The sequence below is a fragment of the Myotis myotis genome, unplaced genomic scaffold, assembly GCF_014108235.1.
Source record: "Myotis myotis isolate mMyoMyo1 unplaced genomic scaffold, mMyoMyo1.p scaffold_m19_p_6, whole genome shotgun sequence".
In the NCBI taxonomy this organism is placed as follows: domain Eukaryota; kingdom Metazoa; phylum Chordata; class Mammalia; order Chiroptera; family Vespertilionidae; genus Myotis; species Myotis myotis.
In genome coordinates, this window is record NW_023416368.1 from 66863309 (window position 1) to 66889942 (window position 26634).

Here is a 26634-nt window from a genome sequence, read left to right on the forward strand (position 1 = left end):
CCAACCACCTCCGTTTTTAGCCCCGCCCCCTCGCTCATTCCAGTTCCCCGTCACGGAGGCGCCCGGCCCAGGCCTGGGGGAGAGGCTCCTCCCCGCGTCCAGTCGCTGTCCTCGGGGTCGCGGAGAGTCCTCGGCAGGAGTGGGTACAGGACTTGGGACTTGGGAGTGGGGGGTGGGGGGTCGCGGAGGAAGGGGCGGAGACAGCGATCCCGTGTGCAGGGGCCGGCGGGTGTGCGGCGCTGGCGGGGGCGCGGAGTGCGGCGGCCGGGCACCTGCGCGCCACCTGGCCGCCCTGCGCGGGCCCCGGGCGCGGCTGCGGGTGCCCGGACCGGCCTCCGCTCCGAGGGTGAGAAACGCTCACGGGCCCATGTGTGCACGCACTTGAATGCAGCCCACCGCGGGGCTCCCTTTTTTCTAACCCTATTAACACTTTGTAAGAGGGAACAGTGGCTTGAGGAAAATGTCGCTATTTGCAGGCTGGCATTATGACCTTTCTCTTTCCCTAGCAGTGTGCAAGCTTTTTTTTTTTTTTCTCCTTTCGGTGGTGTTAGTATCTTTTTTCATGCAGGTAATCCTCTCGGTAGCCTTTTAAATAAGTATGACTGTTTCGTTGGCAATGTAATAATTTTTGAATGCAAGAGAGGTGAGAAATAAAATTAGTAGTTTTAGTTGGCAACATATTATCCTATTAATCTACCAGAGGCCCAATTCCTGTGCTGGGGGGCGGATAGGGGGGGCAGTTAGGGGAGTTGCCCCTCAACCTGGCCTGTGCCCTCTCACAGTCCGGGAGCCCTAGGGGGATGTCCGACTGACAGCTTAGGCTTGGGGAGTGAGCCTAAACTGGCAGTGTTGGACATCCCTAGTGCTGCCCCAGATGCCGAAGAGGCTCCCCCCACCACCACTGCCCTCGCCATCCATGGCTCAGGGGTACTCCCCCTGTGGGATCGCACTGACCACCAGGGGTCAGCTCCTGCATTGAGCGTCTGCCCCCTGTCGTCAGTGTGCGTCACAGACCCGTTGTTCCACTGTTTGGTTAATTTGCATATTAGCCTTTTATTATATAGGATTGCATTCATGTATTGGTTTGTCCTTAAAAATATTGTGGCAAAATTATTTTAAGATAACTTCAATTTGAATTTTTTTTACAAACAAACTTGTTATGAAGATTTGATTCATCTTTACAAGCACTCTACGTTAAGTGTAGCTGTACCTCAATGTTTACATGGTGCTTTTCTTGTTTTTGTTTGGCTTTGGGGGGGCACTGAGTGTAATATTAGAAACTCTCAAACATGCAAAAATGTCTAATTTGGTTGTTTATTTGTTTTTGATATTTCAGCCACCATCAGAGGTTGAATTATTACTGTTGTTTATTAAACATTTTATAAAGGTAACGAGTAAAAAAAGAGATCCCATACACTATGTCTGGTGAAGTTTTTAGCACAACTTTGGCATATACAAAGAGTCCAAAAGTCACCAAAAGAACTACTTTCCAGGTAAACTATTTGAAATGCTTTTATAAGTAAACACTGTGTTAGGAACATTTGATTTGAACTAATTTTTGGAAGAATCCTATATAAAGCGGAGTAAGACTTACATTCCTTTTAAAATGTTGCAGATAGTTGTGTTTGGGCTGTGGTATTCCAAACCATTCTGTGTGTTTAAGATAACCAAACTAGCCTGAATGATAGGTTCTTACTAACTTAAAAGTTAAGTTAGCTTTTCAAAGTTGAATAGCAACTTTAAATTAGTATTTTCATCTAAATGTTTTATGGTTTTTCCCTATTGTAACATAACAACATTGAAGTTTTCTCTGTCCAGTCACCACAGTTTTTAACTCAGCCTCTAAATTTGCAGTGTTGATTACATCCATTACTGCAATCTCCAGAAACAAACGATCTTTAAAAGTACCAGTTTCTTCCAAGATGCCAGTTTAAAACAAATCCTGCCTGAGTCTCAATTACCTTATTTGATAGTCTATCTCAATAGTCTATCTCAGTGGTCGGCAAACTCATTAGTGAACAGAGCCAAATATCAACAGTACAAGGATTGAAATTTCTTTTGAGAGCCAAATTTCTTAAACTTAAACTATATAGGTAGGTACATTGTTATTAACTTAATTAGGGTACTCCTAAGGCTTAGGAAGAGCCACACTCAAGGGGCCAAAGAGCCGCATGTGGCTCGCGAGCCACAGTTTGCCGACCATGGGTCTATCTCCTTCAATTTGACTGTAAGCTCCATGAGGAGAGGAACCTTATCTGTAATGTTCTGCATTGAGTCTGGGGACTTGGGTTCCTGGCATAGGTTGGCTTTCAGTGAATATTATTAAATGAATAAAACCTGAGTTTGAAAGCAATCATTAAGCAAGCACTATTTGTTTAAATAATTAATTCTAAATATGATACCTAATATTTGGGTGGAAATTGATTTTAATTCTTTTATTTCAGGATGAGCTAATAAAAGCAATTACAGCTCGCTCAGCCAGACAAAGGAGCTCTGAATACTCAGATGACTTTGACAGTGATGAGATTGGTATGTGAGAATATGGAACAGTAAACTACTTTTCTTCTTCTTGTTTTCTTAGTTACGTTGTGCCCAGATTTCAAGGTTCCCAAGACCCCCAGGGAGCCAGTCAGTCCGATGCAAAAGCAAAGAGTCCTTTTAATGCTAGCCGGTTTGCGCTCCCCGTTCACCAGACCCACCGACACAACGGAAAGTCCAGTGGCCGAGAGAGAGAGGAGCCTGATGGGACAGGGGGTTTTATAGGGGGGTGGAGTGAGGGCAGGAGAGGGGACTGTGGGCCCCGCCGATTGGCCAGGCGCAAATCGGTACAGGATGTGGTCATAGTGATGGCGTGCACTTCCCTTGATTATTATTGGTTAGTCCAGAGAAACCCTGGGTGTGGCTAGCAGCGGCGTCTTCTGGGAAGAAGCACATGGCTCTGTCCCAAAATGGAGGACCCAAGGCAAGATGGAGGGCACAGTCCTCGCCCGGCTCCCGCTGCTGCCGCTCGAACACGCCGCAAGGCAGGATGGCCCTCCCGCACAGCACCCGCAGCCGGCCTGCGGGCGGACCGGGACTCCCGCAGCGGCGCGTCTGGGCGGCACAGGCCCAGCACACGGGGTGCAGCCGGCGAAGCGGCCCAGCTCCGGAAGAGCAGCATCCACTCGGAGCAGGCCTGGCCCACCGGACCGGCGCACCGCAGCATGGCGGCCTCCCCGGGCTAGGGCACGTGCCCCACTCCGCTGCCGCACTGGGGCCTGGGGTCCACGCGGCCCGTGTGGGCCCGGCCCAGGGGGCAGCGGGCAGGTGGCAGCCTGCGCTGGGCTCCCATTGTGGGCCGGGGAGCTGATGCCCGAGGCCGCCAGCAGCACGGCTGGGCCGTGCCTCATGGGGCCTGGCGGCCGGCCCACGCAGGCCCCGGCCCCGGTGACCGGGCCCGAGGGCCGGATGGACCCCCGGCCCCAGCGCGGGCAAGCAGGGAGCCAACCACGGGGGAAGGGAGGAAAGAGCCAGGCAGTGAGGCCTTCCGCTCCCATGACCTCTCCCGTGGTCGGTCACCGCCTGGCCCCACCCCTCGCCCCGCTGCCGGCCACGCAGCCAGTCCGGACACTCGGACCCACTCCGGGGAGGCCAGGCTCTATGGCAGGCGCGTTGGGATTCCAGAGCCCAGCGGCCAGACTCCTCCCGCACCTCCCGGCGGTGCACCTTTCAGTTATAGTTAGCTCATTCCGCAAAAAAAAAAAATTACTATGCTAAAATTATATTTATGAATTCGCTAGGTTTAGATTTGCAACTTTATATCAAGTACAAAGTCACTTTTAATTTTCAAGAAGTTGTATGATTATCCTTGGTTGTTTCTGAATGTGAATATGAAAATATAAATTAACTGGCAGTAGGTTTGCAGTAAAAGGATGCTTGTCAGTGGTAAACGAAGTTCATCTTTAAGATCAACTCTATGAATTAATAACTAGGGGCCATAGAACTAAACTTCATGCACATCCAAATCACTTTTATAATGCTTTTTATAAACAGATTTTTTGGGGGCTGTAATACGGGGCTCAGTTTTCAGTACTGGTATGATTTAATTTGCTTTTGATTATATTAAAATATTAACATTTAGATGTAAATATACAGAATTTTAAACTTGAAATTCAGTGTTTTATACTTTAAGGTTCAGTGAAAAATGCTTATGATCAAATGAATCATTCATTTCATCATTGCCATATAGTTAACATTTTGTATTATTATTCTCATAGTAAAATCTAATGAAGTTGTTTATATATAAACGTTTTACAATTCAAAATCTAAATATCTCATGGCCAACTGTTATTTTGAGGAAACTTTGGATGATTTTTCTCAGGCAAGGACAATGCTTGGCACCACTATTCACACTTGATAAGTATGCTTTGAATAAATTAGTGAAATTAAAATTTGTATTTTATAAATGCCAATAAAAACTGCCTAAGTTTATTTATAATCTTTAAGGCAATCTTTTGACTAATGTAACCTTCCAAACTTTAAGATATACTACTGAAGACATTTTTTTCTTTTGTTTTTCAGTTTCCTTAGGTGATTTTTCTGACACCTCTATAGATGAAAATTCACTTAAGAAAACAATAAATGATTTCCAGATATCAGATGATGAAGAAAATAATTCTCCTAAACTATCTTTTTTGAAAACCAAGAAATCAAATAGTGACTCAATGGAAGAGGAGCCAGGCTTCTCTAATAAAAAATACGAGGAAATGGCGCCTGGGAATTGTGAAGATAGGGTTGTAAATCCCTTATCTGAGTCTCAAAATGAAGACCAGGAAACTGAAAAAGAGAAACTCCAAATGAAACCTAAACCCAGAATTCTTCCAATCAAAAACACAGCTTCAGGTAATTTGTTAGATCACTATAACTACAATTCTTGAAAAGTTATTTTAAGATAACCAGGCACAAAATGCCTTCATATTTAAGAGGGGGAAAATAATCAGACTTAACTTTTCAATTTTATAGACATAAGTCAAAATAATAGGACCATGGAGGAAACCCATAATTTGGATAGTGGTATATTTAGTGTAGCATCTTTGCTGGTGCCTGATAGAAGGCTAAAGTACCTTCGGGCATCCACCACTGTGCCTCCGGACGCTCCTGTGTCCAGCCTTGCCTCAGTCTATGAGCTTTAATTTTGTTTTTAGGGATGAAACTGCAATGGAATCCTTTCTAATCCATCTCATACTCCAGAGATTAAAGTTATAGCAGCACTGGAACTAGTCCTTAAAAATCATTTCTATGCCACCATTTGCCAGAATATTGTTTGGCATTTATATAGTTGAAGGAAGAGAGTTTTGTTGTTTTTGCTGTTAAGCCTCTAGACTTGCTGTTAGAAAGAGGATTCTCCATTTAGTTTCTCTATTCCCTAGGAAAAATCCCCTGAAACTGTTCTGAGAGTAAATTCCTGGTGTGATCTGGAATTATAGTAGTTTCTCTCTAATTCCACTGAGCTCTAGGCACAGTGGACCAAAGATGGAGTAAGCAGGAACCAACCCCTCTGAGGTCCCCTGGGCCACCACACGGAAACATGGGCATGGAAGGTTAAGGGTTTTGTGTCCTAGTCTTCTTTCTTTTCTGTTTTACAGGAAAAATAGTACTTGATGTTAACTGCCATATAATTCTTTCCTTTCTGTCAACCTTAAATATTGTACTGGTAGATTAAATTTTTTACAAAGTAGATATCACTGATAACATTAGTTTGACATGCTTGACATGTATTAGGGAGCCACTTCTTATTCCCCCCCCACAATTCTATTAAGAATTGTGCTTGGATATGGGGGAACAGAGAGAACAATCTAGGATGACTCTTGGAATTTGGATTGAACATTTAGGATGTAGCTAAAATTGGCAATGAAACATTTACATTGGTATCAACTGGTATGGTTGTAGAATCTTCTAGCAGCATTCATAAGTCCATTTATAGGCAGAAAGGAGGAAGGTGTTAATTAGTCTGGTTTTGAAATTTTGTCAGAAGACTGTATTTGGTAGAACAATGGAAAAATGAATATATGAACAGGTAAAATTTAGGCAAAAATTAATATAAAAACTTTATGTTTTGAGGGCTGAAAGTATACGGGCATTAGATTATTATTTTAAACCTAATAGTAATTGCTCGAGAAGTTTCATGAACTCAAAGAACAACTCAAATCATCAAGTCCTTTTTTTTAAAATATATTTTTATTGATTTCGGAGAGGAAGGGAGAGGGAGAGAGAGATAGAAACATTAATGATGAGAGAGAATCATTGATTGATTGCCTCCTGCACGCCCCCTACTGGGGATCGAGCCCGCAACCCAAGCATATGCCTTTGACTGGAATCCATTCTGGCACCCTTCATTCTGCAGGCTGACGCTCTATCCACTGACCCAAACCAGCTAGGACTCAAATCATAAAGTTCTTCATTGCTTCCTCCCATGAGAGCGAGCACGCCCAGCCCCTGTACCGACGTAGCCTCCATACCTGTAACAGCGCTCACCTTTGTCTTGTAATTTATTTCTTTAGAATCCACCCCTTTCCCAACCTGTAAAGTCCTTGGACAGGACCGTCACAGTCCTGATTATGAGGTCCAGGGATGTGGTAACATGTACAGGGCCCAGAAGCAGAGGCTCAGTTAAGGTTTGATAGAGATGAGTCCCATCGTTGTATAGGCCATGGCTTTATTTTATTGTTTTTAGTATTTTTTTAATGCAATGAGAATTCATAACGTTGAGGAGCTAACTTCTCACAAAACTAAAGTTACTTCCAGGGTGGCAGCCATTTTTAAAAATTTGGATTATGAACTGTCGCTTCTCCGTGCTCACTGGAACTCTGTGTAGTGGGCACAGGAGGAAGCATGATGGCACCTTGGGGTGCTGTTGAAGCCATGGTTAGGTTTTGTACACCCACCTTAAAATATTTCATTTTTCAGCAGAAAACAGCAGCAGCCTTGAAGCAGAAAACCACTTCACACCTTCACCTCGGCCAAGGAGCATGTTGAAAAAGCACAGGCTCCAGGAAGAAAAAGATGGGCTGGGAGAAGAGAGAGAAACTGCCCTCCGGGAAGAACTAGAGGCACACCCTGCACCTTCATCCCTCCCAGAGCTGAAGGAGAGACAGTCAGAAGCTGAGGAAAAAACATTCTCTGAAGACCTTGACCCTGAGGTTAGTATTCCTGCTGAACTGCCGAGCTGTGTTCTCCCATTCAGGCCTTGGCAGCTAATCATGAGAGAGAGAAAATTTCTATGCATGTATGTGTGTGTGTTCCATGTTTTCTTCAGCAATTGATATGGACATAATTTTATGGTTTTTTTTTAATATACTATATTTCATTGATTCTGAAATGCCATCAATTGTAAGATGTAACAAATATACAGCATTATATCGTGTACTGCCATGAGAGAATAAAATTCTGCCAATTAAGCCATAACACAACAGTAATTATAATATGCATCCAATTTCAAAGAAAGTAGATAGTAAAAAAAAAAAAAAATGTTGTCCTGTTGAATCTATGTAGTATTGTATAACTTTAATTGTAAAACTTTATTTTTTTATTTATGTATTTTTGCATTATATAATTTGCAGTGTCGGTATAGGAAATGGCCAAACCTGTAGAGAATTTTTATGAGTTTGTTTGAGCCAAACTGACAACAGTGGCCACAAAGCAAAATCTCAACAAATGGAGAACATTTTCTGGAAAATGACAGTTTTGCAGCTTATTTTATACATTAGATCAAAGGAGGAGTCTCAGGAGGGATACATGAAATCATTGGTGGTATAATGATTAGGGAGTAGGGGAAAGCAAAGCAGGGAAATCTCTGGGACTGGATAAAAAGTAAAATGGAGAGACGTATACTTTTTTACATTGCTGGGTACGGGGTAGCTAACAGTGAACATTTACAGCACATAGAGATGGTATTCAGGAAACAGGTAACAATGAGGGGTTCTGTGGCCTCTTGCATTGGTGAGGTGGGTGTGCCCTGAGGATTGACATTTCCAAGGTATGTATCTTAGATGCAAAAAGATAATAGGCTCACCTACGGCAAAGATTGACCTTTGTCAAGGAAGCCATAGGCTTAGGATGTGACTACCTGCCATGACCTGCTTTTAGTTAGGAATTTTTATGTTCAGACCATCCTATGCGGTTACTTTTGGTCTCTGAGTTTATAGGGCCCACTTCCTCTGAGTTTGTAAGGTTTGGTATGTGACCCTTTATTATCCATGCCAGCTAAGGACATAGCCAGTGTCAGTGTTCTCATTTGGTTTTATTTATTGAATGTTGATGGCACTGTCCTATACTTTCAGACACACTAAAAAATGGAAGTCAGTGTGATCTTTCAGGATTTCATCAGAAAGTTTATTATGTATCATCATTAGGGGAGAACATGTGGCCCCGTCTTTACACTTCACTATCATTAGCAAACTTGCACCTCACATTTCAGAGGGGTTGAGTATGGGAAGGTTTCCTCCTCCATAATGTGCTTTAGCAGATCAGGGAAATGGAACTATATGGTGCCTGCTTAACTTCCATTAAGAAATTTGTGTTATCATGGCATTCTATCTTTTATTTCAAATATAGAATTTATAATTTCTATTATTCTTGTTAAATCTTAATAGGCATTGCTCAGTTTTATTAAACTTTTCAAAGAACCAACTTTGGCTTTGTTAATTTTCTCTATAGTTTATTTACAGTTTCACTGATTTTCACTCTTTATTATTTCTTTCCTTGTGTTTAATTTCCTTACCTTTAAAATGTGTCCACTGATTTTAAAAGCCTTTTTCATCCTTCCTAATGAAACCACCGAAAGCTATAAATTTCCCTCTGTGCACTGCTTTAGCAGCACCCAATTTTTTTGATGCCATTTATTTTCATTTTCATTTATTTACATCTATTTTCTAATTTCCCTTATGATCGCTTTTTCTGACCAATTGGTTATTTTGTGCCTAATGATTTTATTTCCAAATATTTGGACCTTCTCTAGATAAATTATAATACAAAAGATTTTATTGTAATTTTATCGTGATAAAAGAATATATCTTATATGATTTCACATTTTAAGAAATTAAGATATTTTTATGGCCCAACCTAAGTGTATCTTGTGAAAGTTCCATTTGCTTTTTCAAAAAAAAATGTGTTCTGCAGGTGTTAGATATAATGGTCTATAATTGTATTTTGCTCAAGGTGCCTGGCAGTATCATTCATGTCCTCTCCATTCTCACTGACTTTTATCTAGTTGATTCTCCTAGTAGCATCTAGCAGTGTTAAAATCTCCAGTTATGCTTGCAAACTTGTCTATACTTCCTTTCAGTTTGCCAGTATTTTATGACTCTGTTATTAGACACATCATACACTTATGTCTTGACCCTATTTCACATTATGAAATATTCCTATCTGGTGATACTCCTTATTTTGCAGTTTGTTTTGTGTGATGTGTCAACTTTTTAATGACTGTTTGCATGGTAAATATTTTTTTTTTATCATTTTTCTTTCAAACTATTTGTGTCTCTTTAAGTGACTCTTTTGTAATAACAGTTTGATGTCATGTTTTTATCAAGTCTGACAATCTCCTTTTAGTGGTAGTCCATTTATTTATGAGCCCATTATAGCATTCATAAGTAGTCTGTTTATTTTTAAATATTTTATTTTATTTTATTTTATTTTAGTCTATTTACTTTTAATGTAAGTACATATAGGGCCAGTTTGTTACTGTTTGCTTTGTATTTATTTTACCCGTTGTTTTTTTAATTGATATTGTTCTTACTGTTCCTCTATAAATCCTTTACTGCCTTTTTATGAGTCAGTCACATATTTTTTGTTTTTCATTGTAATTCCTCTATTGCCTTTTTGCCTGTACCTATTTGCATTATATTTTAGTAGTTGCTCCATGGATTGGATTGCTGTTCTATAAAAAGATGTTTACTTTAGAAACACAAATATAATTATTTCATTTAGTGTAATCTTTAGAATTTTGAAGAAAACTGAGGTGCATAAAATCTTAGATATTTGTAAGTAGCTATGTACTTGGTTTTATAATTGCTTTCATTTGGATGCCTAGTTAATATTTGTTTTAAAGTAAGGATCTTTACCTACTCTCATCTTTATGCTTAGAATGGAGAATTAGAGAAATAGATATCAAATCTTTACCTTAAATATTTAGGAGATTTGATTTTTAGAGTAGCAGAAATTCTAAAAATTGCTAAAAATAAATGTAGAGATATCTGTTAAAGAACTAGAATAGCTCTGTAGTTACCCCTTTTTTGTGTGTATGTGTTTTTGGTTTTTTGTTAATCCTCACCCAAGGATATTTTTTTCATTGACTTTTAGGGAGAAGGAAGAGAGAGGGAAAGAGAGAGAGAAACATCAATGTGAGAGAAACACATTGATTGGTTGCCTCCTGCACAATCCCTGACCAGGGCCTGGGCTGGGGAGAAGCTCGCAATCAAGATACGTGCCCTTTACCAGAATCAAACCTGAGACCTTTTGGTCCGCAGGCCAGCGCTCCATCCGCTGAGCCAAACCGGCTAAGGCTGTAGTGACCCCTTTTAATGATCAAGACATGGAGGCTTGAAAACAAAGCATCTTAGCCTCCACTAGCTTAACAAGCTTTTGGTGTTGCATCAGCAAACTCCTAAAAATGCAGATGTCAGACTTATGAAATAGTCTTAATAATGCTATTGTCCTCCATAAATCTTGAGAACTGACCTAACTTAATAAATACTTTTTTATTATCTTTAATTTTAAGCAGGATCCATGGTTAACAAGTTTGTCATCATCATCCCTTAAAGAAAGTTTTGGAGATTCCCTTTCACCAGGATTTGGGGAAAAAACATCTATAAAAGGTGATTATATCAAATTATTGTATCTTATTTTATCTGTGAACTCAATTGCTTGTATTTGTAAAAGAAATAATGCACAGGTGGGCAAAAGTACATTTACAGTTTTAATATCTACACTAATAAAAGAGAAACATGCAAATTGTGTCACTCTGCTACGCCCACCAGCCAATCGGATGAATATGCAAATTAACCCAACAAAGATGGTGGTTAATTTGCATACACAGGCACGGAATGAAGACGGAAGGCTGAAGAGGCTTGGCTTCTCCACTGAGGCTGGAGCGAGCGGCCGAAGCGAAGGCCTGGATCCTGGGTGCTGGAGGAAAACCGGTGCCTGCAGCCAGGGGAAGGGGAGGCCTATTGCATGAATCTCTTCATGCAATGGGCCTCTAGTAAATAAATAGTATAATAATAAATAATAATGCAAAAATAAACTGCCTTTAGTGCCCCCTTGGTATCAGAGGCAACACTGCATCTTAGTGGGAATAAAACTCTTTGCAGTGGTTCTCAACCTTCTGGCCCTTTAAATACAGTTCCTCATGTTATGACCCAACCATAAAATTATTTTTGTTGCTACTTCATAACTGTAATGTTGCTACTGTTATGAATCATAATGTAAATATCTGATGCAGGATGGTCTTAGGCGACCCCTGTGAAAGGGTTGTTCGACTGCCAAAGGGGTCGCGACCCACAGGTTGAGAACCGCTGCTTTGGAGGGTGGCTTTACTCTCTGCGGTGGACTATACTAGAGTGACATGCATTCCTGGTTCTCCCTGCACCCATTCAATTTTACATCTGCACTACTGAGAACTGTACTAGCATAGATATGTGTGTCTCCTACTTATAAAGCCACTTGTTACAGCTAAGAAACAGGCTTTTGAAGACAATTGATATTGCCACCTGACTTACTTGGTTTATAGATCAACAAGTGCTTTTGGTGTGTCTTCAGTGTAGGGTAGTTATTCCAGTCTGTTTACTAATTTTCTAAGCATTTGGTACATCGATGTTTTAGTAGGTTGAGTAACAATTTTCTCTTTTTTAGATCACTGGAATAAAAGTTTATTCAAGTTGAATATGATAGTTTCTGCATATTTTATTTTGCAAGAAAAAGGGATTCATGACATCTAGTGGAAAGCAAATGAATCTCTTATCCACCTTGTTAATTTACAATGGAGTTTTAGTGCTATTACTCTGTCTCAAAATAGATCAGAATGAAGAATTCACTGAAAACCATCATTCCTTGAAATCAGACAAAAATGAAGATAATTCATTTTTGATTGACTTTGTTACTTCTGCACTTGAGAAATCCAAGGAAGGGCAAGTGACTTCTGATGACCTTGAAGAAAACAAGGAGAAAGCTAAATTGGAAATGAATGATGACTTAACTGTTGATCCACCACTGTCTCAGCAGAATTTAAGATCTACCAGTGCAACTGAATCTGCAAAGGTATTAATATAAACTTATACCTTTTATATTTTAAAGCTCAAAATACAACTTTATTTTGTTTTCCATGTTTGATACTTCTTAATTATCGTGGAAAACTCATCTTTGATTGTGGTATTATCAAGTGGTTCTTAATTAATTAAATAGAATTTTAACTTCAGGGAAGGTTTCAGTGAATATAATAAAACTTATTTTTTTCATTAAAATTATCAGAAGTATATGGTAATATACTTTTTAATATATCAGAAATATGTACACATAAGTGGATAGGTTTCTATAGGTCTTCATTTAAAAATGTAGCCATCTGGAACAATTGCCAAGGTTTTAATTAGTGAAGGTTATTTCTTTGGATATCATCTTTAAACATTTTACAAATTTTAATGAAAATCTTTAAGAAGAAATGTTTATCAACATCCATGCGTGTTAAAATGGATGGACAGGGTCATTATCAGAAACATTTTATTATAACCTTGAGGACCAAATCTGTGGTGTGTAGGATTATTTGTCCCTATGCTGCATTGCACCAGAGTGCTGTACTGTTAAAATTTATGGCATAGCAATTTTAGTCTGCATTTCTCCTGAATTTAGTCTTTATCACTTATAGCTGCAGTTGACTGGTGGCTATGTATATTTGTTATTGGGAAAGATTACAGTGCTAGCTGAAAACTTGTGCTTGAATAGGACTTTATTATAATACAGACTATTAGCTTTTTATTAAAATGTATAGAGAAGGTTCATTAAGCCTTGTTTCAGATATATTGTCCTTAACCACGTACCTTAGGAAAAAAGAGAATGCCAAATTAGGGATATGTTTACATCTGTGATGCTAGCAACTCATCTGTCTGTGTAGAGTAAAAAAGTTATTCCTAAAAACGAAAGAAGAGTATTCTGAAATTTATAGACAGAATCTTAGAAATGTCTAACAGAGGTCATTCTAAATGAAAACAGGTAATTTACATATGACAAGATCATAGCATATTTCTTTTAATTGAATCTATCCTTGGCTTTATTACTTGCTACTGAGTGATCTTTCTTATGTGGGAATTAAATTGCTCTCCTGCTAAGGTCTCTGTTGGATTCTCATCATGAGAATAAATGTGAACTTCTCACTATTCCCTAAAGATTTCCAGGGATTCTTCTTGGACCACATATTCCTCCTCTCTCTGCATTGTCCACTGGGCTTCAGCAGCATTCATCTCTCTCTGTTTCTCAAAATTACCAAGCTCTTTTCCTTCTCAGGCTTTTGGCACTTACTGGTCCTTCTTTTCACCTTCTTTCAGGTGGCTCCTTTCTACTGTTCATTTTTCTTAGCTCTGATGCCAAGCTCTAGTGGCCTGGTGCACGGATTTGTGTACATTGAAAGGAAATTAATTTGAAGAAAGATTTGTGTGGTAATTACATTACTGCAAAAAATTCCATGCCAAAAATAGTATATATAATATAGTATTATAAAATTAAAATACAAAATATTTTAATATCATTATTCACTCTTTATAATAGAAGTCTCAGAGATGAAAGAAAATTAGTAAAATGTTTATGAAACTAATATATAAATTAATTAATAAGTAAATAATATGATGTGATATAAAAATAACAAAAACATGATATAAAAACATCAATAAAAACAATGACTAATAAATTGATTACACATATTCTAATATCTCCTGTACACCACATTAAGAGTAAAAACACTTTCAGAGTGCTTGACTAATTTTCCTTGTGATGAAGTATTTACAACTTTGACTTTAACATCAACAACGCTCTTCGAACTCGAGAGAAAGCAACATAAAACTGACCATGTCTGAAAACGGGTTCAGGTAGGAATATTCCTACTCTGTCTATAGTTTGTCCTTGTGATTTATTGATAGTCATTGCAAATGCTGGCATCATAGGAAATTCTTTGAATTAATTTAAATGGGAGGCCAGTGTCAGATGGGGACAAATCAATTCTTGAAATCAGAACAACCTCTCCTTCTGCAGATCCTATTAATATTTTAGCCTCGATTATGTTAGGTCATAATCTTGTGATAATAAATCTAGTACCATTACAAAGATCCCATTTACTATTAAGATTTCTCAGGAGCATGATGATTGCACCTACTTTCAATTTTTAATTTATGACATGGCATTCCTGAGGGAGTAATACTATTAAGAAATTCTATGGGAAAATTTTCCTTTTTGGCATCATCCGTTGAATCAATGGAATCATCACTCAAATAGGTGTGAAAATCTCCATCGAGTATTTCCAAAATTTCTTCATTTAATTTATGAATGTGCTCATTTTAGGACAAAGAACCTCACAATTAAGCATATTTTTAATATTATTTATAGATACACTATTTCCAAAGGTAGATTCAATAATAGATCCATTACAGATCATTTCATGGGGATTTCAATGACATCCATTCCTAAATGAAAACTGCTATCAAGTTGGTCATCTCCAAGTTTTACTAACCATTTGCTATAAGTGGAATACTCAGATATCATATTAGTTTTCAGAGACAACTATCTGAAACATCCCCAAACACCACAGTACTTTAAACTCGTTCGTACTATGGCCAATCGCATAGCACGCGGCGCAAGACTGAGACATTGTTGAAAATCCCCGCCAAGGAAGAGAACTTTCTCACCAAATGTCACATTCAAATTCATAATTTCTCTTAATAATCTGTCTATGGTGTTTATAGCATGACTGGATACCATGGTGCATTCATCAGTAATGAGAAGTTGGGAATATGAATCGCGCATGCATGAGTCAACGTTTATTTTTAAACTGCCAGTGTGCGTCATAGGTACTGGACGGTAGGATGTTTGGACAGACATACGGTCAGTCACTTAGCCTTTTATATAGATAGTCTGTCAACTCTCTCTAAAATGTAACATCCTTTGTTTCCGGTGAATACTGTACTTGAACACTCTGTAGAAATTTAAGAAACATTTGTTTACTACTGACAGTTTGACTTCCAAGCCTCACTGTGATAGTTACGGGAAGTAATCCATCTATGGCCTTTTCTGTTTATTAGAAAACAACTGAAGATAGAAATAAGAAGAATAAACAGTCAGCAAATAATAGAGCATCCAGTGCCTCCGGCAGGTAATCGAGTTCTCATCATCTCTGATTTATGGGTTTACATTACACAAAGCTAGTTTTAATTAACTTCTATAAATTGCATTTGTTGTTACTTGATTTTCTCTTAATTCCCATCTCATGAGTTAAATGTAGTAGTTTCTTCATGATATAAACCCTAAGTTGATTAGGATCCTCCATACTCCACATTCCTTCTGGGATAGAGTTTCTCCTGATTGTCCTGAGACAGTAGATATAAAGTGGTAATAAAGCTGAGGTCCAGCATTATATTTCTCTATTAAGTGTTTTTTACTAACACATGAAAAATTATACTCAAAGCCTTGAAGTTCTATGGACTAAGTTGTTAAACGCTGATGATGGTGATAATGAACATTAACTCATAAATGCTAATCAAACCTTCGGAATCTTTTAGATTATCATTGATCAACTAGAACAGGGTCAGCACTCTGTCTCTGTCAGTTGCCACTTGGTACAGTTGTTATGCTTTGTAGACCGTCCAGCCTGGTCAGTTCTGCTGCGGAGGCCAGGAAGCAGCCACAGACAGTATGTAGCTGTTACTTGGTCACCTTCTTTACCAAAACAGAGGATGAGCCAGATTTTTCCCACCAACCCCTGAAATAGAGGATACCATTCTAACTTTATATTTAGAATAGTTTATGTAACAGAGTAACACAAGAAACTGTTAAAACTTACTTTATTAATATTGGGTGTTTTTTTTCAGGTAACTTATGATACAGCCCATGCTTGTTAAAAATGTTCTCATTGCAAATACCTCAAAAGAACAGTCACTTTGAAGTTATATAACTGGAAGTTACAAAATTTAAAATACCTCGAATGGGTCTCTGTATAATAAGAAAAGACTATACATGATATTCAAAGCAATTATAATTTATTAAGTTAGAATGTAGTTTTCAAATGTAGTAGTTGCAAATTCTTACAGATGTTTTTCAATGAAGTCCAATTTTAATACTTTATCTTGATTTATTTGTTGCTGTTTTTTTCAGATTAATGACCTCTGAGTTTTTAAAGAATTCTAGTTCTGTAAGGAGAACTCCATCGAAAACTACCTCTTCTCACTATTTAGGGACTTTGAAAGTCTTGGATCAAAAGTCCTCACACAAACAGAACAAAGAACCTGACAAAGCAGATAACATAAGGGCAGCTGTTTATCAGGTAAAAAGTAATAACAATAATAATAATTGTAAGAACTAATCACATAAGGTTACCTGTTTATCAAGGAATAAAATTACCCCATCAGAAATGATAATTTAATACTTAATTTATTGGGAAATATATTTTTTATAATACCCCAGCAATCTTTATATATTAGAACTAGGGGCCCAGTGCACGAATTCATGCACCTCAAAAGGAATTGTGGGCCACCAGGCTGAAGTAGGCACAGGGGTGAGTCTCAGCCTATCCTCCATGCCCCCATGCGGCCCCTGGTCCTCTGCCGGCACCCTGTTCCCACCACCGCTGCTCCCACATGCTGACAGTGCTGGCCCCACTCGCACTTGCTGACAGCATGGATTGACTCGGGCTAGCGCCAGCAGTGGGTGCAAGCAGGACTGGCACCATCAGCTGGTGTGAGTGGTGGCTGCTGCCCCGATCCTCCTTCAGGAGCAGGGGGATGTGGAGAAATCCTCAGAGGCAATCAGGGCTGGCAGCCTCCACTCAAACCCTCTGATGGTGCCAAGCGATTGGGACTGGCACCGGGCACCAGCAGCAGGTGTGAGGGGCGCCTCCGGAGCTGGCTGTGGGTGCGAGCAGCAGCTCTGACGCTGGCAGTGGGTGCAAGCGCCAGGCGGGACCGTGGCGCGCGGAAACAAAAAATTTTTAGTAACCACCAGAGGCTTGCCCTGATGACAGCAACTGGCGCCTGCCTTGGTCTGGTGCCCCCACTCACCTGCTTCACCATCCCACCGCAGCCGACGCTCACCATGTTCTGCACACACCCCCTGGTGGCCAGCGCACGTCATAGTGACCAATTATTCAGTTGTTCCGGTTGTTCTGCTGTTCAGTCTATTTGCATATTAGCCTTTTATTATATAGGATATTATCAGAAAAAGAAAAATAATATAGAATTTATAAAATCTATTTCGATTTCTATAGTTTTTAATATAATATTTCAGAAATATATAAGAACTCAAATTCATTTTGGAAACTTTGAATATCATAGCTTTATTCTTGTTCTCACAGGAGTGGTTAGAGAAGAAAAATGTAAAAATACATGAAAAGCACAGAATTAAAAGGATTGAAAGTGAAAATTCAAGGATCCAAAATGAACAGGTATTCTGAAACATAAAAGTAAACAATATTCTAGATTTTTAAGTCAGTAAAACATCTCAGTAGTAAATATTTCTAAATCAACTGTTTTTTAAATGGCAGAATAACTTGTATATAAAAGAATTGATTTCTGATTTTCTCTGGAGCTTTATACATTTTTACCTTGATATAAATATGTTATAACTATTTTATATGAAAAACAGATGCACAGATTTTTATTTTTTATATGTATGAAATAGCTTTAGCACCACTGATTATGAACTTAATTATTGCTTGTGACTACTTACCTACTTCACTCTTAAAAATTGATTTATATTCTTACAACTTAGCCAAGAATATAAAGGGCCATTAACATTAATCTTCAGTTTTCCTTTTTCTAACTTGGATTTCATATGTATCTTTAAGACCAGCCCCTACCTGAGCCCTTGACCCACATCCTTCCCATTGACTGGAGCTGAACTCTTGTTTGCTTCTCTCCTGTGCTTCAACCTCTGCCTCTAACTCCTACTTGATAGCCTAGCATGCTGAGTTATTTCCCATCTTCTAAAATAAAAGCCCTGAGAAAAAAACAACAAAAAAAACAACAACCTAGCAACAACAAAAATTTTCATTATGCTGTATAGTACTTAAGTAGGTTTAGAAAGAAATTTCCCAAACAGTACTGTGTGGAGCAGCCCTGAAGGGGGCGTGTCTGTACACCTGTCACCATGTTTGTAGCATCTTAGTGCTGTGGTCAGTGCCAGACACTTCTCAGTTGATCTTCACAACTCAGTGAGTTAGGTAGTCCTTCTACTTCTAAATTATGTTATCTCCATAATAAGGCTTTATATCACTTAATTTTAACCAGTATTAAGGCAAGCATGGGATATAATGGGATTAGATGGAAGCAAGTAAAGTAATAACATTCACCTACATATTTTCCAGTCTGCCACATGTTCACCATTTGGACTATGTTTACGGAGTAAGAATTTATTCTTTGATGTCAATCAAAACTCTGTTCAAAGCAAAGATATGTAACTTACTGTGTGATGTGGTCAAATTCCCTTACTCAGAATTTCTTTATAAGCCTAGTACTTTGCTGTTTTTCTTTTACTTAAATATTTTATTATGAACAGTTTACAGTACCACTGAGCCTATTACAGATTATATTGCTGATGTTTGTATACACTTTGAAAAAAAAGTTGATTTCCTTCCCATGGATAGTAATAGATCAATAGCTGATAAAATGTATTTTTGTAAAGGACATTTTAAAATGCAGTGAATAATTCAGAATATATTTTTCATAAATTAATTTGTACAAACCATTCTAAATAAATTATCTGCTTTGAAACATAATTTATATATATGATGCATATCAAGGAAATTAAAGTTAAATATATTTGGGGGTATATTTATATTTGTCTAGCTATTTGTACATACATATATAACTATCTACTTTTTCTCCAAAATAGAAAAGAGCTGCTAAGAGAGAAGAAGCCTTAGCATCATTTGAGGCCTGGAAAGCTATGAAGGAAAAGGAAGCTAAGAAAATAGCTGCAAAAAAAAGGCTTGAGGCCAAAAACAAGAAGAAAACTGAAGAAGAAAATGCTGTGAGGAAAGAAGAAGCACAACATGTATCTGACAGCTTTGAATATTTTAATTCATTTTAAATATCTGAAATCTGAATTAGTGATTGACTGTATTTTTACTGACTTTACAATATTCATAATAAATCAGAAAATCATTCTGAACTTTTTCAGGCTTTTGAAAGATGGAAAGAAAAAAAGATAGAATATCTTAAAGAGAAAAATAAAAAGGAAAAAGAATATGAAAGAGCAAAGAAACAGAAGGAGGAGGAAACTATTGCTGAGAAAAAGAAAGACAACCAAACTGCTGTGGAAAAATGGTAATCCAAAATAATCAATATTTTGATAGATTTTAAATTGGTGGTACTCTAGGATTTCTAAAAATTATTTACTTGAAATTTACTAATGCATCTCGATTTCCTTGTTTCAAAGATATATTAGGAAATGTTTATTATATGTTCTCCTTTAACTTTCCAGTGTTTTATACTATCCTACATAGGAATGAAAAAAAGGAAGCTTTTTTGAAAGAAAAGGGGAAAGAGAAAATCAATGAAAAAAGGAAAGAAGAATTGAAAAGAGCTGAGAAAAAAGATAAAGATAAACAAGCTATTGATGAATATGAAAAATGGCTGGTAGGTTTTGTTTGTTAATGCACTTATATATTTTCAATGTATTTTTTATGTGATGTTTTTGTCCCTAATTTAAGTTCTCTTTGTCCCTGCCTACTGACCATTTCTATCTGGAAGCTACCCTATTGAATTCATTCTCTCATTTCTCACTTCTCTGCCTTACTTCTCAGTGTCACTTGTTGACTTCTTTTTTCCATCGGTGTTCTGTTTCCATGGCATGCAAGGTCTCATAATCTTATTCATCTATCTTTTATTCATGTCTGGTACCCCTCTCCTATCTTCCACCAGCTTTTATCCGCACTGGGTCTCTTGTTGCTGCTCACATCCACAGTTTCCCCCCTTGTCAGAGCTCCCATACCTGTTCTTTCTCCTTGAAATGCTCTCTCTTCTTTGCATCATGAGTGGCTTCTCTTATCCATCATGTTTCACTTTCAAATGACTGTTCCTGGATCCACTTATCTTTGAAAGTGCTCCCTTTTATTCTTTAACAAGCTTAGCAGTTTGTTTATATGTTTTATAAAAATTCACATAATTTGGATTGTCTATTCTTTAATTGTTTATTAACATCCATTTTACAAGTGGCCTGAGGGAGAAGGGTCATATCAGTGTGTTTGGATTTTATAATCACTTTGTGCATGGTACCCTGAGTAGAATCTCAGTGCTTAACAGTTGAACGAATAAATACAAATTGAAGCAGAATAGTACCAGTACCAGTAGAATAATAGACCCACAGGACACCGCAGAACCTATTACAAGTAAGGATGTACTATCTATCTATATATATAAAAGCCTAAGCGACCGAACGACCGGTCACTATGACGCGCACTGACCACCAGGGGGCAGACGCTCAACGCAGGAGCTACCCCCTGGTGGTCAGTGCACTCCCACAAGGGGAGCACCGCTCAGCTGACTGACAGGTGCCAGAGGCAGGGCTCACAGCTGGCAACCGCCACTATGGCGGTGCAAGCCTCTCCCAATGAGGACTGACTGGGCGCAAGCCCACAGCAGGCGCAGCAGGGATGAGATGAGCGGGAGCAGCAGGCAGGAGCCGCAGGTGGTGTTGGACTGCTGGTTTCGGCCCAACCCCCACAGGCCATGCCAAGGGACCCTACCAGTGCATGAATCTGTGCACCGGGCCTCTAGTAGGTATATAAAAGCCCAGTGACCAAATGGCAGAACGATCAGAACGACTGGTCGACCGGTTGCTATGATGCACACCACCAGGGGGCAGATGCTCAATGCAGGAGCTGCCCCCTGGTGGTCAGTGTGCTCCCACAGTGGGAGCACTGCTTAGCTGACCAGGATGAGCAGCACTCCCACAGCAGGCCGATCCCCGCAGGCCACGCCCCCACCAGTGCACAAATCCATGCACTGGGCCTCTAGTATGTATAATAAAGTAACATGAATTAATGAATGCAAGAAAATAACAATTGGGATTATTTGTGTGACAGTTGGACATAAATCAGTTCTCAGAACGACTGGTCGACCGGTTGCTATGATGCACACCAACAGGGGGCAGATGCTCAATGCAGGAGCTGCCCCCGGTGGTCAGTGTGCTTCCATAAGGGGAGCGCCACTCAGCCAGCAGCCAGGCTCATGGCTGGTGAGCGCAGCAGCAGTGATGGGAGCCTCTCCTGCCTCCGGCAGCACTAAGGAGCAGCGAGCCAAAAGGTAAGGAGCAAGGGATCCTGGACTGCGAGAGGGTGCAGGCCGGGCTGAGGGACCCCAACCCCCAAGTTCAAGAATTTTGTGCACCGAGCTTCTAGTTAAATATAAAATGCCAGAGAGTAGAACCAAAAGAAAATAAAATGTAATATCTATCAAATCGCATGGTAATAAGATCCTTTTAAAAATCTAAAAGTGTTATAAGAAATAACAAAACATTCAATTTAAAATCATTAATGTATCAAAATAAAAAGCATAGGTGTTGGTTGGAGGGTTAATTCTTACAGCCTCTTTGGAGAATAAATTTCCCAGCAGAGTTGAACATATTCATACCCTAAAAATGAGCAATTTCACTCCTGCACATGTACATGGAGAGAAAATCTTGTATTATAAACACAAGGAATAAACAGGTTTGTTTATAGTATCGTCTGTGTGGAGGGAGAAAAGAGAGCATGTCTTCAACAAAAGAATTGATTCATAAATTGTTATATGTTGATGCACATCAGGGAACTAGAGCTACAGCTCTATGTAGATGAGTCTTAGAAATATGATGAATTAAAAAGGAAGTGACAACAGAAAATATAGCACATTACCTTTCAGTATAAATTCTAGAAACCTGCAAAACAAAATTATGTATTATTCTGACATAAATACATCTATACTAATAAAAGAGCAAATTGGTGTCACTCTGCTATGCCCACCAGCCAATCAGCAAATATGCAAATTAACCCAAAAAAGATGGTGGTTAATTTGCATACACAGGCACGGAGCAAAGACTGAAGAGGCTTGCAGCTGCAGTGGAGAAGCCAAGCCTTGCTGCGGCCGCAGCAGAGAAGCCAAGCCTTGCTGCAGCTGGAGGGGAAAAGCCTAGCCTCGAGGTTTGGCTTCTCCACTGTGGCCAGACCAAAGGCCTGGGTCCCGGGTGCCTGAGGAAAACCAGTGCCAGCAGCCAGGGGAAGGAAGGCCTATTGCGTGAATTTTCATGCAATGGGCTTCTAGTATATAATAAAAGTATTAAGAGATGCAATGATAGGCCTCAAGGTCATAGTAATGGTTACTTCATTGTGGTGGAGAGGAAGGAAGGTGAGATGAGGGAGTGCACGAAAGTATTGATCATGTTTTATTTCATAAGGCTACACAGGTTTTGATTATATCACTCTTTAAACTGTTGTCTATTCCTAAAATATTTATCTTATATTTTTGTAAAAATCAAGGACTAAAAGTAATGGTAGATAAAATGTCTGCTATAAAGCTAATATTTATTAAATGATATGTAACTTGCTAAAAATTAAAAACTCTGATATACTCATACAGTTAAGATGAACCAAATAATTGAGCAAAATCTCATAAAAGGGCTAAAGAAATGATGTGCTCAAGCTCAAAAATAAGCAAAGAAACATGAGGCTCAATTTTCAACTATTTGTAAAAGATCTGAAATATTCCTTGCTGCCCTGATCTGTTCAACCTTTGTACCTAATAAACTTACTTCTGAGAACCTGGTCTCAGAAAATGATCACTAACTTAGACCAATTATTATCTTTGAGTTATGGAGTTACAGGTCTTTTTTCCTGGTTTACATAATTCTTTTTAAAAATCACTTTCAATATTTAAAAAATTAAGTGCTGCATTAATACCTATTTTTCTTATAAAGTAGCAATATTCCCTAGCTGCTATTTCTTTTTAACCAATTAAACTAGGAAATGACATTTAAATATCTTATAATGGACTAGAGGCCTGGTGCACAAAAATTTGTGCACTTGGGACAGTCCCTCAGCCCGGCCTGTGTCCTCTCGCAGTCTGGGACCCTTCAGGGGATGTCCACCTGCTGGCTTAAGCCCGCTCCTTGGGGGATCGGGCCTAAGCTGGCAGTCAGACATCCCTCTGGCAACCCGGGAGCCCTCGGCGGATGTCCACTTGCCAGTGGGGAGCAGGCCTACTGCTGAGGCGGGAGAGGCTCCCGCCACCACCGCTGTGCTGGCAGCCGTCAGCCTGGCTTGTGGCTGAGCAGAGCCCCCACTGTGGGAGCGCACTGACCACCAGGGGCAGCTTCTGCATTAAGCGTCTGCCCCCTGGTGGTCAGTGTGTGTCATAGTAACCAGTCATTACTAGTCGTTCTGCTGGTAGGGTCAATTTTCATATTACCCTTTTATTATATAGAATAGAGGCCTGGTGCACGGGTAGGGGCTGGCTGGTTTTCCCTGAAGGGTGTCCTGGATCAGGGTGGGGTCCTGCTGGGGTGCCTGGCCAGCCTGGGTGAGGGGTTGAGGGCTGTTTTCAGGCTGGCCACACCCCTTTCAGGGTGAGGGTCCCCACTGGGGTGCCTGGCCAGCCTGGGGGAGGGGCTGATGGCTGTTTTCAGGCTGGTTACACCCCCCAGTGACCCAAGCTCCCAGCCTCTCCTTTTTTTCTTTTTTTTCCTGGGATTTATTTATCTTCTATAATTAAAACTCTGTAGCCTTGAGCGGAGCTGAGGGCCGGCCGGGGCAGGCGGGACCCAAGCCTCCTGCTCGCTCCAGCTCCGTGACCACCGCCATCTTAGTTGGGTTAATTTACATACTCGCTCCTGATTGGCTGGTGGGAGTGGCTGGTGGGCATGGCTTGACCATAGCAAAGGGATGGTCAATTTGCACATTTCTCTTTTATTATATAGGATTATTTTGGTCTGTTTATACATGTATATAAATTTATAGTTTCCTCTTTTCTTTTTAGGAAAAGAAAGAAAGGCAGGAAAGAATGGAACGGAAAGTAAAGAAACGTCATTCCTTTCTTGAAAATGAGGCACTTCCTCCATGGAGTCCTCCAAGCAGAACTGTGTTCTCAAAGTGATTTGATAATTCTACTTCTTACATTATTTAGTTATTAATTCAGTGATGTTAGCCATAGTTTTAAAACTACGTATCCAGTTATTTATAGTTAGAATATTTATTTTAAATTAAATGCCAGCCACTTCTGCTGATCATGAAAAGGATGCTTTGGAGCTTAACCATTGAAAATATAGAAAGTGGTTTTTGAGCTGTAGATAAACCGTCTCAAATGAAAAGCTCTAATCGTCAGAATGCTCTTACCTTTAAAATACTGTTTATCATATGCTGAGGATTCTTACAATCAGGTGATCAGTGATCACTTTCTCTATGCTGTTCAGGTTATTTAAGTATGTTTATTCCCAATAGTAAAAAGGAAACCATTTAGGTACAATAACTATAGAAATAATTGAATTTATATATGATTATACATCTAGATTCAGGTTTTTAAATGAATGGTTGCTGGGGAGTATGAATATATTATTCTAAAATTGATCTTTAGCTCGAAGCAGTTGTATTTGCACTTTGCAAGCTAGAATTTTGGTCACCTGAGGGAGTAGTTCAGTAGAATGCTAATCATTGAGGCATTTTATTTAAGAATTCTGTCTTATGTTTTAATTTGAATGAGCTTTACCTGTTCTAGGCTTATGTGACAATCACAGGTACTTTGTCATGGGGAGACCTCTGAAATTTGTCTTTTTAAATTCTATCTCACTTTATTGTTTCAGTAATACTAAAAAGATATCCATTCCATGGTAGTGATATACTTACACATTAGTTAAGGAAATGCCACAAGAATTCAAGGCCATTATCACTATTATTATTTTCCAGACTGAAGCCATAAAATTGATAAAAGCAATTTTTGTCCTTTTAACTAATCCAGAATCTTATAGCTTGTATTTGGAAGACAGCTGTATGTATGAGAAGGTAACTTGTAGAAAATGTCCAATCAGTTTTTATTTATTAGATCTCTGCATATCCTTCTATTTATTGGACTCATACTTGAATTGGTCAGCTAGTTTATCACAGACCAAGTGAACGCTCTCGGAGTTGAAATGCTACTTTAGCCAACGTGCAATGCAATAATGGATAAGAATAAGCAGTTACTATTTATTAAGCACCTATTTTATTCTCTCTGCTGAGTCTTTACAAATGTTATTTCCATCTTTACAACAACTCATCAGAGTAGGTATTAGTCTCATTTTGCAGATAAAATACTGAGACTCAGAGAAATCAAGCAAGTTGACACACTCTTAGCATGTGACTGAGTTGGGATTAGCTAGACCTGATTAAGTGGGTCACCCTCCAGAAGCCACATGCCCATTTCATGCTCTCACGTGGCCTCTGAGAATTTTCTCAAGCCCTTTGTGTTATATCAAACTTAAAACACATTTTACCTCTCAGATCCTACAATCACGTATTATCATCCAGAGATTATCTTTCCCTTAAGAAATAGCTGTAGACATCTATAAAGTAGAAACAGAATTCATAATATTTAAGGATTTAGTCAAATGCTTTGTATCTAGTATTAGAATGTTAGAAAAACCAGCAGGTTATGGAATATAGGCGTTGAGATAGTCACTGAGGAGTTTCACACTCTGAGAATTAATCTTGATACAGTGAGTATGCAAGGTAAGAAAGATGTCATGGGTCCCTTTGTAAGGTCACATCAGTGCTACCGACAAATAAATGACATTTTTATATAGCCTGAACTAGGAGAATACTTAATTATTACCAGCAACATGTATTATCAGCATGGAATTTAGGGCCTCTTACTCATCTGTGTCCCCCGCATAGTACCAACCACAGTGCCTACCAGAATAGATCGTTCAGTGCTAATTGCATCTAACTAGCTGTTCAAAGCTAAAAATATACTTGCAAATTCCAGGAAGTAAAAGGAAAAATAGAGAAAAGGATAGCTACTTTTATGGCTGTGAAATCTTAAATGTGTCATAGATTTCCCATTAATATTTATTTCAACTTCCTGATCATTTTCTTCTACATTATCACATTTAGTGGGTTACCATTATCACCTCTAAGTTGTCAGAATTGAATGAAATTAATTAATATAAACATATGGCACATATGGTTTATTGATGTTCATTTTTTTCATTATTGACTACCATGGGCCCTATATTTCCCTATTTCGTATGCATGAGAAGGTTAACATAAATGGGGTTGATAATGGCTATTTGACATATATAAGAAGAAATCTTTGCTTTCCTGATCAGTCTAGGTCAGTGGTTAGCAAACTGCGGCTCGCGAGCCACATGCGGCTCTTTGGCCCCTTGAGTGTGGCTCTTCCACAA

At 39.1% G+C, this 26634-nt stretch overlaps 1 protein-coding gene across 8 annotated transcripts; it reads left to right on the forward strand.

The window, feature by feature from the left end:
• Positions 1-29: 29 nt before the first annotated feature.
• MAP9 (microtubule associated protein 9) lies at positions 30-26634 on the forward strand. Of its 8 annotated transcripts, none has more exons than XM_036315212.1 (14): positions 30-139; positions 1337-1493; positions 2445-2529; positions 4561-4881; positions 6946-7178; positions 10757-10853; positions 12053-12294; positions 15315-15385; positions 16384-16552; positions 17579-17668; positions 19117-19278; positions 19405-19550; positions 19730-19862; positions 24234-26634. In XM_036315212.1, the coding sequence occupies exons 2-14, from the start codon at positions 1419-1421 to the stop codon at positions 24348-24350; spliced, it is 1941 nt and encodes a 646-aa protein (XP_036171105.1). In that variant the 5' UTR covers positions 30-139; positions 1337-1418; the 3' UTR covers positions 24351-26634. The 8 variants fall into 8 exon arrangements, with proteins under 8 accessions (XP_036171105.1, XP_036171107.1, XP_036171108.1 ...); XM_036315214.1 differs by having other exon boundaries at positions 10760-10853; XM_036315215.1 differs by having other exon boundaries at positions 6949-7178.

Bases quoted from the DNA above. Each gene is read 5' to 3' on its own strand.
- MAP9 (XM_036315212.1), top strand. From the start codon at position 1,419: ATGTCTGGTGAAGTTTTTAGCACAACTTTGGCATATACAAAGAGTCCA. The intron at 1,494-2,444 runs GTAAACTATTTG...CTTTTATTTCAG, and splicing joins CCAAAAGAACTACTTTCCAG to GATGAGCTAATAAAAGCAAT. The intron at 17,669-19,116 runs GTATTCTGAAAC...TCTCCAAAATAG, and splicing joins CAAGGATCCAAAATGAACAG to AAAAGAGCTGCTAAGAGAGA.